Below are 12758 nucleotides of genomic sequence, written 5' to 3'. Positions count from 1 at the left end.
GCTTGAATGGGAAAAAGCACAATTTTTCTGAAAAGACACCTCTAAAGAAGCACATAGACACCTTTACTTGGAACACCTTTTTAGCCCCCTTTTTTACTTAATAATTTCATGTAGAGCACAAAGTGCTACAAAATATGCGCATCAGCATGACAATGTCATAACATTCTAGAGCCAAAAACTACTCTAAATTCTTCAGGCCACCCCTGGGATATTCACTAAATCCGTTTGCTCTGTTCTCAAAAGTTCACTTCCACACTTCCTGGAAATAGAAACAGACATTTCTGAGGAATAACAGAGCGGGTTAGTGAGACTAATAACAAAACACTCAGTTTAATCTCACACAATTCTCCCTAATACCAGAGTACGAATGGCATGGCGGCAGAAAATACAAATTAAAACTCTGGCTGAAGGACGCGTGTTAGCAAAGTTTGTCTGCGACAAAAAGGGCAAAAACAAGCTCAATTTGAACTTCACTGATCAGCTAAGTGAAAAGATCACTTTATTTTGAAAAGCTCCCATGTGTCACTGTGTTGTCTTCCCACCCCATTCTTCTCTTTCCATGTAGTTCCCCTCCTCAGCTCAAGCATCAGCCTCTTCCATACAACTCCTGGGAAAAAGGGGGGGGGGGGGTGAGGTCAAGGATCGCCTTACTCCAGCCTGCCTCCGTATGGTCACACTCCACCCCCTTCCCTCCCCTTTTCCTCCCCTCGCTTCTCTCCACACCTTCCCCTACCAGCCCCGCTCACTTAAAACCTCATTCCATCACTGCGGCCAAATCCGCCTCCCCAAGTTTCATTTCTTCCCTCCCACCCTTCCTGTGCCCTCAGCCCAGTGCTAATTGGTAAATCTGTTGAACCATGCCATCCCCAACAATGAGACACCTGGAGTTCTGTCAAAACAAGTTTCCCTGTGAAACGGCCTCCAGTGTTAATACAGTAGCGTGCCGAGCTGCTGAGTCTGTTGTCGCTCACAAGGCTGGCTGCAGAATGCAGATCATCCCATCTGGAGGAATTTGTCAAAGATGAGCAGAGTGTGAGGACTGTTTCATCATGAGTTAAGATTATTCATTCATATTGCATCTGAACCTTGATTCTGGTTCTTTGTACAAAGCAATGATTAGCAAATCACAATTGCCACATCCTTCTGAGAGCTTCTTGCTCAGTATCCACTCTACATGGGCCCGAAGTCAGCTCACGTGGTTAAATAAGTTCAAACGGTTGCATACATACAGACAAAAGTTTAACACTACCTGTCATCTAAAAGTCATGTAACACCTTAGACCCAAGGACACTCCATGTACACTGGGGTAGACAAAGGTGTGTTTATAAGACACACAAGGAGAAAGACAGGCACACCCAGACGAGATCCTGCCAGACCTCGCCAAACAAGTTCTAGCAGAGGCACTGGTGTAAAAAAGAAAAAAGGGGAGGGAAGAGAGGCATCAAGTTGACACGGGGAGAGAAATGCTAACTGTCATTTTAATCGGTTTGCAAGCAGGATTTACCTTCGTTGTTTGCCATCTTTATCTCCGAAGGACTTGTGTTATTCAGTAACAGCAAAGGCCCTACAGAGCGTACATAATCAACAAGCAGTGGATTGGTCAAACAATTCAAGTAGGCAATACAGAGAGTTATGGTCGCCTCAGATGAGATTAAGACTTCTCCTCTGGGCTTCGTTATGCCAGCCTATTTCAGGCTTCACAGTGCCTGACTGTGGCAAATCAAAACAAGGTTTACTGATGTCAACTCTGCAGTAAAAACAACACTAAACTTGATCTTTAGGCTCTCCTTTCTTTAATTTATAGCTCGCATTCTGGAAAAGTTCTTTAAAATAGTTGCAGGACAACTGAGGTAGCGAGGGACATCTCTTTCAACTACAGTAATCTTTACACTAAATCTTCAACTAGAGAGTGTAAACAGTGTGTTAGTGCTTCATCTCTGCATGTAAAATGATGCTACCCAGATTGTGTTGGGAAAGAACTATTCAAAACAGCTGCACTAGAGAGCTCAAAAAAAACACAGAGCTCCTTCCCGTGCTGTTCGGATTCTGGACTAATTCAAACATACACGTTTTTTGTGACCAAGGCTCCCCTAAAAATGTCTGTTGATTGGAGCGATCCATAAACTGTTAGACAAAATACAAATAAACAAGGCAAACAAATTCCAAAAGACAGAGATGAGTTCAAAGCCAAACATTATTGAATAAGAGCAAAACTACCTCAAGCAGCTAAACAGTCTGAGTATGAATCATGAAAGCCATTCTTCTAACACAAAAAACTCGCCTTCTAGATTTCATACAAAAGGGCATTTTAGACATTCAAAAAGCACATCAGCAGCAAAGCAGCAGCACTGAATTAGCACAAAGCACAACACAGCATGATTATCACAATCATCATCACCAGGATTTAAGCTTTCATTGACTATATATATATATATATATATATATGTTTTTAAAATCAATAATCAGCTGTTAATTTGTGTGTGGAATCAACGAAAAAAAAAAAATCCAAAAAGATATTTTTGGAATTCAAAGGTCTCTCACCAAATGAAATTGGTGAAGGCTCAGATCTGACTGTCCAGGGAATTCCCAGCAGAAGGGCCCCTGAAAGGCAAAGATGGACGTTCCCAAGTCACACAATTATATCAGCTCTCCGTCTCTCCTTTATTCTCTCTCTCTCTCACACACACACACACACACACACACACACACATACATGCACAGATATGCACACAATCCCAGCCGACCAGGTTTTATGCAAAAGAAACGTGTTCTCCCTAAAAATAATGCATCCCCTGGCTTTTTAGTTATTTAAAGTACTGCCTCGTCTCTGCTGGCTCAGCTTTCTCCCGTTTCTCCTGGGCGCATGTTCGACCCCTTTATTACTAATTTTACACAGGAACAATGGGAGAACATCGGCTCTTCACTGGTTACACGGTTGCTGGTACTGGCTGGCTGGTTGTTAGAACATTGTTTCATTTTGGTACTACATTTCATCTCCTGCACACCTTTGCGGATGTTCAGCAGCGGTCAACTGATCTAGAGATTCACTCTTGCCACTTAAATTTGGCCTGAGGTAGGGGAAGATGACATTATGGCTCGTAAAAAAATTCAAATTATAAACCAAGCTTTAAACAAAGTAATTAAGCTTGCAGATTTTGAGTTCCCGGAAGAGTAATGCCTTATATTTCTACAAGTTCCCTATGCACGTACAAGTTATATTTGTGACCTGTCTATGAGCTGTTTAAAACAGGGATGTTTCTATCGAGGAGGACGCGCTCAAAGGTTAAACTAGGAGTCTTTATACTCTCCCTAAAAGGAAGAAATCAGATCTTGAGCAGCTATCAAGAGATGACAGAGGAGATGAGGGGAAAAAAAAAGAAAAGAGGGGAAAAAAGTACATCGATTTACTTTGGAAGAAAGAAGAGGCTAGAACAACTCAAAGAACATGCAGAGAAAATCAGCAGGGCCTTTAGTTTACTGAAGGGCTCCAGTACCTAAAAGCTACTGTGCACTCAGATCACTGAGTTCTATTTGTACTTGTGCTTGACCCTCGGGCCAGCTAGATAACTGCTCATAAAAGCGATCCAGTGAACACTGTGGTTATTGGTGAAACACACACGCACACACTTACAGATACAAATATCTATTATCCTTTTCAAATGTGCGTGTCCAACATCGAGTCACACATTTCCTGGGGCAGCTCAAGTTCAAGGGGGTTATTCAACAGTCAAATGCCACAACAACAAAGCTGCGACTGAACACACACATAAAGCTGCTGTTCACATCCCATACAAACAAATGTCTCGACTCAATATACACATTTTATTCTGAAAGCAATTAGTCGGGCATTTTACTTCAAACTGTTTCGATATTATGTTCAAAGTCCAAGGAGGAAGAAGCCTCTTCAGTCATTGTTGTGGGGTTGTTGCTGACTAAGCCAACACTGAGTGGACTGTCTGTGGGAACAAGCTACATCCAGACTATTGGATAGATACATTGACTGAGGTGCTCTCATTCTCATTGTCACAGTTCCCGGGCCTGACGCCATGTCTCGACAAGCCTCAGATTTTGGCCCGAACCGATGATGTAAGCGTGACCCCTTGAACAAACGTCTTGTCTGGAGGAGACAGTGAGAGACGGGGGAGAGCTTCTGTCTGAGGGCCGCATCACTTTGCCAAGAAGAAATGGGAAAGACGAATAAAATCTTCCATCATAATTACATATCAGAATACATCAGGACGCAGCCATTTTTTTTCCTCGGAAATTTAATTGAGAGACCATTTGCACATAAAAGAAACGGCCTATTTCATCTCTCAGTTCTACATGCCAATTGAAATGTTTGATCTAAAAGTGACTACAACAATAAATTAAAGCATGGGATACGAGTCCTCGGTTGCAGCAAAGGCTGGATGGAGGGACACGTGCACAGAGAGAAAACAAAAAGGAGAACAGAGGGATTATTCGGATGAAGGCTTAAAATGAAGCAGGAAAGAGCAGCTTAAGGTCAGCACAAGTGAGGATACAAGTGAGGATAGAGAAAGGCAAGGTAAAGCCTGCGGACAGTGCATGGGTGGCGCCTGTTGACCACAGGGTCTCTCATTAACAACAGGGAAGGCTGGGCCTCCCAGAGTTCTGGACAATTGTCTGGACAGCCCAGGTGCATGGCCCATTCAGACCACAGGAAGCCCCCTTTATCCCTACTCCTCAAAGATGGGCAGAGAAGTGGTCCCGGAAGGCAAATGCAATCCTGTCTTTTTTTAAATACTAACCTAGAGAAACAGTAGCATGTCAATCCAGTTCTTTGGCCCACTACAGGGATCCAGAGTCACTGTGGCGTCTCTTTTCTGAATGCTTAGCCAAGACGCAACTCTCTCTTTTTTTTCGTAATATCAAAAACTTGTTGGCTCTTTTCACCCTTCTCTCAGCCTCTACCCAGTACGCAGTCTTGGGAGGAACAGGTTGGACTGAATGGGAATAAAATAAGCATGTTCAGCAGCTGTGAAGGCTCAGGTGGGAGGTCTTTGCAAGCCGTAAAAATGTGATTCCATCACTTCCTCCACATCAATTACCATACACTTCGAGCAAGTGCCCTCCCTCTCTTCATGCCTTCAAGCCCATGCTTCACTACCTCTGATACACACACGCACAATGACACACAGTGAGGTGCAGTTGGGAAATGGTTAACACTCCAGCCGTCCCCTGCTGCCAGTGAAAGCCCACAAAACAATGGAGACATTGTTCAGTCAGGGCTAGACTCTAGACTCTAAGGCTGTGTATGCACATGGAAGTCAGAAAGTAGTGTGTATGCTCTCAACACAGACCCCCTGCACCCACCCCAGGTCGCAGAACAGCAAAATAATGAATGTGATTTGATAAGAATGACTTGTGTTTAACATGGTCTCATATCTCAAAATTCAAATGACAGTGGCAGAAGATTTACTGTGTCTCAAACAAAAGATATTACATTACCAGCCTAGACTCCTGTTGAGTCCTTTTACTCCATTTTTGTTGATACTATCAACATACGCAAGATGTGTATGCCCAAAACCGTCTGACATGGCACGTTGCCTGTACTTATTTCTTGGTAAAAAATGACACGTACATCTCTGTGGAATTATTTGCCTAGTTCACACTGCTACCAGCTGCAAAAAAAAAAAATGTCTGTAATTCTACAATGACCTATTAAGACATCACGATAATAAATAAAATTAAAAAAAGGGGGGATTGTTTACGATTTCTCCCTCAAGAGCTGCATGAGGCATGAAATGTTTCTTGGAGTCTCGCCCTAAAAAAACGACACATCAATAAGTGGATAAATATTGAACAACTTTCAGCCAATCGCAGAAAAGTTCAGCAGCGGCAGGTTTAGAGGCTGCCTGCGGGGTGGTCAGGCACTTCAAAAGGGTCCAGCGCAGCCTCCTTTGAGGGGATGGTAAACAGGGGCATACGGCGTGCCCTCAGAGAGACCAGCCTGGGTGAGGTCACTTCCTCTTTTCTCAGCTGATCCTCCAGCCTCTCACCTCCTTCCAGAGAGAAAAGAAACCGCCTGTCTATCCTACATCTATCCTTCTCTTTTTCTCAGGGGCTTCATCTACAGTCCTGTGTATCTCTCCTCCCATCGACGGCTGTCTGCTGTTGTTTCAACTGACTGTGGGTCACTTAGAATGTTATCGCGCAGGCCATTCAGCGGCTTCTTATCACTACCAATGCAGCCCGCGAGTGCTCCAGGCAGGCAGGGGTCAACGTGCTTGAATGTTTCTTTGCATTTGTAAACAAAAAGAAACTACTGTTTACACCAAAATTCATTGATAAGAGGATCACGCACATGACCTGCAAGGCATACAGAAGAAAAAAAAAAAACCTTCAACCAATTGAGTGAAACCGATGGGACTCTGTGTGGGGTTATCATTGGAATCCACAATGCTGTACACACTAATCTTCCTTTTCTATATGGACGACTGCCGGTATGATGCAAACCAGGGAAACATTCAATCACACTTCCTTCTCAGTCAGAGGTGGATGCTGGAGCAGGAGAAGGCTAGTCAACAATACAGGCTGCATTTCACATCCAGTTTAATCACTTGTACTAACAGCCAGTTGTGTGCCTATGCAGTGATGCTGCAACGCCTCTGATCTCATCAGCCTGTGAATCAAACAGATCACACAGGGTAGAGCAATAGGACCACAAATATTCCATCCTTTTTTTTTTTTTTTTTCCCCTCATATTCAGAATCAAACTATCAGTGTGGCTGTGCTCAGGCAACGGATATCTGCTTTTGCTATTGTTTTTGTGCTTAGAACTAAAGTCAGAAGAGCGGAAGAATGGAAAAAAATTAAATAAGAGAATAAAATGAAAGCCCCTGTAAGTTAACCCTGTAAAAGCACCTCAACAATTCAAATTTACACTTCACTTTCATTATCGGTTCTTTGTCCGAGGCAGATCGTTGCCTCAACGGTAAAATCAATCTCAAAAGCTTAACTGTATTTTTAATGTAACCTCAAAATTAAGACGTTCAAACTTGCTGTTTACAAAAGACATACCAGTTTTTATGAATTGGTTTTAAAACCAATTTTGTACTACTTTAAACAGAAATTTGTTGTATGACTTAACAAAGGAGACGCTTAACTGCCAAACAGCTGAAGTTTCAAGATTCTGCTCCGTCTGGACCATTAAGACTGGGTGCAACATGTGAGAGCATCTGTGCCTCAAGTCTTAATTGTTCAATGGACCCTTGTTTTTTTCCAGGCGTATTTTTACATCTCGCCAACCTTCTCATCATCACCAATCTATGTCTTCATGTCGCTCATCTTTTCATGTATCTCAATGACTACAGTCAGTACATTTTTCAGTTGTGAGCGGGTCTGTACTTCAGCAATGCACAAGCTCAATTTTTCCATCTGGTGTTCATTCTCTGTTGTTTTGAGTTTGCCTTTGCCCCAGAGCTAGTTTCTGTTTTGTTTTTTTGTAGCTGCTGTTGCCTGTTAGAGAAACACGCTTGACTGACTGCCCAAAGCTGTAGTACAACTTTCAGTAAATGTCATAAAATAATTCAATCCATAAAGAGAGTTTTTATTAGAATTAAACATCATTCTGGGAACTTGTTTGTCATCAAGCGAGCTAATTCAAAAAAGGTTACAACAGAAATGTTAATAAAAATGAAACAACAAAAAGTTAGTGTTGCAACAGTCTGCTATTCTTCTCAAACTTCCTTCGCACACTGAATCATATTAAAGCTTACAGCAGGAGTTTTTGTATATGTAAGGTGGTAAGTATTTACAGCCATATGACTCATTGCAGGAACGATCCTCAAGTATTTACCTGAAGCATTTGCTGCCTACAACCACTTTAATGACTTCATAGAAGTTGGAACCCTTTTTCTGAGCGTCTCCTAAAATAACACGAGTAAGTAGAGGCCCCTGAACCCGTTGGTATAAAAATAACACTAGCATTGCAGGGGAAGATAAGGAGGGCCTTAGCTGGGCTTGTTTTGCTCAAAATAACACTGTCATCGCTGGCTTTTTGTCTTAAACACAACTTCTGACAGGTTTCTGTTTCAAATAAGCTGCCTTGTCAACTCTTGCTATTTTAAGACGTGCTTAACTTAAATGGGCAAAATACCAGGGAGGTCTCGGTTTGCCAACTTTTGTGTAACTGTTTCAGGTGGAATTTATTATGGACCATAAAAGTGACTAAGCTGATCAAATGTCAAATGTGACTCAGAGGGACACCGTGTCTTGACGGTGTAATCTGTGCGATAAAAATCCTCGCTACCTTTCTGTGTGAGCCATAACGACGGCCAACTGTGTTGTTCCACAGAATGCATAAACAAAAAGGGCCAGACGGCACGGAATCCAACACTCAAGTGTTACCACAAGAGATCCTGTTTTTCATGAGCGTACAACCTTGGAAGACTTCTCCTTCTCAAATTGTTATGTGCTAAGTACATTTCTACCATAACAACATGTTAAAGCACAACTGTAAAACAAAAGTAACAACTGTGTGGCCTCGGGCACGAACGGTCACCTCAGTGATACTGCTCAATCCCTAACTCATTGATTTTCTTGCACGCTAACCCTGTGACCACACACATTCATCTCTCTATGTTCACCCTATATACAACCCTTCCACTGACCTGCTGTAAACTTTACGCCTTTAGCCAACTACTTAGCTCACATTCAGCTGTTGATTCTAGGGAAGATAGCCTCTCAGATATTGACTTGCTATGTTATGAGTATATGCTGAATATGCCCCTATGGCTGTCCAGCCAAAACTGCTGCCAGAGCACTCCTCCAACTCCTTGGACGATCAATGTTTAAGAAACGCCCACACCTCCCTCAAAGAAGTGCGTTTGCAGCCCGACTTGAGCTTATTCTCATCAAGAAGTTGCGAGTGTGAGGTCAGTTTTCCTTGGCTTGCCAGTTACAATTTTCTCTGAGGCTACAGGGGACCTGGCTGTACAAAAAACTGCCAGTGCCATTTGCCTGCTGACTGTTCAGTTGCATCCACAAAACTTTCCTCATCAAAAAAGGTGCACAGATAAGAGAACACGTTTATAAAACTGACTGGTTGTATTAGTGACCGATTTAATGGAAGCCAATACAAGTATCCAAAGGTAGTCAGGGTTTGTTTCTGCTCTGCACTGTCATGTATAAGGGGAGAGAGAGGGCTGGTGAAAGAAGAAAAGTACCGAGCGGAGTGTTACTTACAACAATGTGTGCCGGTGACGGGGACCTGGCATCTTTAAGTGCTTGTCTACTTTGAAGACCTCCTTGTTGAACATCTAGCAGGGGCCATTTCATCTGTAGGTACTGAATGGCAGAGGGGAAACAGAATGGAAAGAAAGAAACAAAACATGTTAACAATGCAGAAAGCAAAAAACCAAAAGAACAAATAAAAAAATAAGACAAAAAAAAGGGGTTTTTGGGGTTTTTTTGGGTTTTTTTTACATGTGCATGGGATGTGGAAACTCAAAAACATGGAGACGCAAATAAAAATCTTAAAGGGGATGATAGACAGGATGAGGATGGCCTGAAGCAGGCATCTGAGAGTTCGGCAGAAGAGCACACAGTGTAAACCAATGCACCTTTAGAGAAACACAAAGCTCAAACTCTTTCTTTGGAAGCCAGGCAGTCGGAACCAAAATACTATTTTTGCTAATGTTTAGTAACAGACAGGTGACTCTGAATGTCCCTGAGTCAGGGTAAGTTGGAGCTAGTTGTGCCCACAGTTCATGGCTTTACGATGACCTGATGTCATCAATGTGACTGCTGTCTGACTTTTTTATTGGAACCCATAAAAAAGGTAAAGCGTGGAGTCTCAGCACGCTCCTGTGTGGCTACATTTCCTGACTGCACCCATAAATGATTAACTTTCCCTCTATCAGAAGCCAGCCTGTCTGTCGTTCCCCCACCTTCTTTCTCTTGCACACCCACACGATCGCAGGAAAACAGATAAGCAGAAACAAGGGTCATGAAGACACATCTGTCTGTGTCATAAACCGGGTGGAGTTCATTTGATGACATCCACATTGATGATCCAAATTAGAGTGTGAACGCTCCCTGACGCAGCGTGGAAATCGTTTATCTTCAAATGTTTTAGTCATCACGAGAATGGCAAATGCACAAGTCTGTTTTCATTTGAAAATATTTTGATTTGACATATTCCATTGATTTTTCAGCCACTGACTGGAAAGCTTGTGTTGACTTTTCGACAATATGACATCCAAACTCTGCTTATCAGTGTCACGGTCACCTACACTGGGGCAAGGAGGTCGTAGCAGCCATTCTGCAAAAACTGGGTAGAGAGAAACCACTGAGGAATTCAAAAATCAAGAAGAACATGGTGTAAAAAAAAAAAAAAAAAAAAAAAAGCAGCCTCTTTATCATACTGAAATTTTAACATTTTTGACTCAATAAATGGCCATACCCTGTGTCTGCAAGCGACCATTCTTTTAAAATGGGTCCTAAAAGACATTTTCAAATCCAGATTCCGGTAGGAAAAATATGTTTGTCTTAAGAAACTAAATGAAAGGACTGGAGCAATCGCTGGTGGCAGATAATTAATGCAAAGGAGGGGAGCTGGCCTATGTTGTAACCTTGGTGCCACAGATACTCATTAAAAATTGTCAAGATGCTTTATTACAACTAAAAAGCTCTGACGAGTGAATCTGAACTTGGAGCTGCATCGATGATGCCATTTGGACAAAAACCTTTGACATGATCAAAAAAAAAAAATGTGGAGGGGCTTTCTTCTCTTCCCATCATCTTGAATAACATTTCATGACTGACTGAGGTCATCTTTGCAATAATGACCTTTTTAATAATCACCTCACCATAATTATAGGAGCCAGGATCACATGTTGGCCAGTTGGAGACGAAAAGTTTGCTGTTAAATAAATTCAATCTTCCATTCCACGTGCAATCTGGTGCAGAGGGAACTAAGTAATTATCTGGCGCTTGTATGGTGACACAGGTGCATCGGATTCAATTTCTTTCTGTTGCCATTCTGCAAAGGTGACCGCTAGTTTGTATGCATGTCTGACAGTATCTGTGTGTGTGTGTGTGTGTGTGTGTGAGTGTGTGTGTGTGTGTGTGTCAGTGCTGGTCGGGGAGTGAGCGTGTTGCGACCCTTCCTGAGACTGTGTCTAAATCAGTGGTAATTAGCGAAGAGTTCACTGTGGGGTGCCTGCCAGTGGTAGACGCTGGAGGGAGTTATTGACTCCATGTCTTCAGTTACAGACCCTGCAAGAAGAAAAAAAAAACTGCCTGGTACTTCTTTACCAGGAACACTCATTTATGACCCAAAGACGGCTTTAACTGCTAAAAAAAAAAAAAAAAAACTGAGTTTGTTTATGCTTGTTTGTATGTCCTCAGAGTGGAAAAAGAAAAGACTGTAAAAACTCCAGAGTTGAGGTCCTGCAGGGTTTTATGGACCCCTCACCCACACTGGATATTAATTGCCATGAGGACGAGAGGAGGGTGGTGTCGCAACAGTAAAATAGGAGTGTGTCAGGGCTGCTGTCATCTATGAGGTAATTCAAGACGGCGTCCACTGGTGCCAGAGGGATTGGAAGACGGGGCAGTGCAGGAGAAAGAAGAATTGTGAATCCAGCCATGGGAAACTTCAGCCATCGCATGTGCGCACATGCTCACACATGCAAATATTCAAACACAGCTGCAGCCGGGAGAGCGGTCGAACAAGAGGACATTCTGAGGAGGTGGGGAAGGAGCCTGAAGGTGACACCCCTGAGTGTGGCAATGGGGTAGTGAGACACCACACGACTGAGGAGAGGGGGGGTTGTTGGGGTGCATGCCCTGACAAGTGGCTCCACTTCAGCCCCGCTATTGCAAATGTTCTCACACACTAATCTCTCCCGCAGATTTTATAAGCATGCCGAGGAAGACTGGGCCTTGGCAAGCGCCGGGCTTTACGACCACCCCCTTCCTGGCCTCCTGCCTCTCTCTCCACCCACCCTTCTGCCTTGCTAACGGACACACTGCCTGGGCTTGAGTAGGCCGTGACCTTTGACCCCTCTCTGCTGCTCCAACCCCCTCCTCGTTCCCCACTCTGCAACCTGAAAACTCTCCTGCTATGAAGGGGGCCCCCCATGTAACTCAAGAGCCATTCCAATGTGACAAATTGCTCCAGAGTTCCAGGATAACTCTCTCTTCTCTTCTGTCCCTCCTGCTTGGCCCGCACCTCCCACACACAAACACTAACCAGCCCCCCTTGACAGACCCCCACCCAGTGGTTGCGATGTGGCTTTGGATTGTGTAGCTTCTCCCCTCTCCTTTTCAGCCTTCCCACCCAAAGTTGTTCTCTTCCCCTACCCCGCACCCCTCCGAGCCTGGCCAGCGCCACAATGGGAGCTGAATGACTCAATTGTCTCTGATGAAGTGAAAGACAACGGAGTCCTCTAAATCCTTACAGAGGGATGAACTCCCCCTCCATGTCCCGATTTTCCTGTCATCTACCGTTTTCCCAAGTGCATGGATGAGGATTGGTGATTGGTGAGGCTGGTTTGTTTACAGGGCCATAATCTATAATACACTTCTTTATTGATAATTTTTACTGCTGGTATTTCAGTTACACATTTAGTTGATAAAAGTTGTCCGATTGTCCAAAACACAAATATATCCTTACCTTGGAGAAGCCAAATTCCTCTACATGTTTCAGCTCTATTTTGCTATTCTTCTGCTCCTCTGTATTTGAGCAGGTGCTTTCCACTTGCCTGCTGAACCACCCACCCATATGCGAC

At 43.4% G+C, this 12758-nt stretch overlaps 1 protein-coding gene across 23 annotated transcripts in view; it reads right to left on the bottom strand.

Annotated features, from left to right (window-relative positions):
* The window catches only part of tcf7l2 (transcription factor 7 like 2), an 85342-nt gene that overhangs the window by 45667 nt on the left and 26917 nt on the right, over positions 1-12758 (bottom strand). For 12 of the 23 annotated variants that reach the window (XM_075457924.1, XM_075457923.1, XM_075457925.1 and 9 more), the window contains exons 4-5: positions 9208-9309; positions 2542-2601 (exon numbers count right to left, since the gene is read on the bottom strand). The exons of 4 other annotated variants lie outside the window; for them this stretch is intronic. In XM_075457924.1, coding sequence (XP_075314039.1) covers positions 2542-2601; positions 9208-9309 — 162 coding nt within the window. The remainder of the gene's footprint in view (positions 1-2541; positions 2602-9207; positions 9310-12758) is intronic. 7 more of the 23 variants (XM_075457931.1, XM_075457929.1, XM_075457915.1 and 4 more) reach the window with 1 other exon arrangement.

Source organism: Odontesthes bonariensis, chromosome 23 (genome assembly GCF_027942865.1).
Source record: "Odontesthes bonariensis isolate fOdoBon6 chromosome 23, fOdoBon6.hap1, whole genome shotgun sequence".
Taxonomy (NCBI): domain Eukaryota; kingdom Metazoa; phylum Chordata; class Actinopteri; order Atheriniformes; family Atherinopsidae; genus Odontesthes; species Odontesthes bonariensis.
Note: the sequence above shows the minus strand (reverse complement) of the source record. Positions and strands in the feature narration are given on the sequence as shown.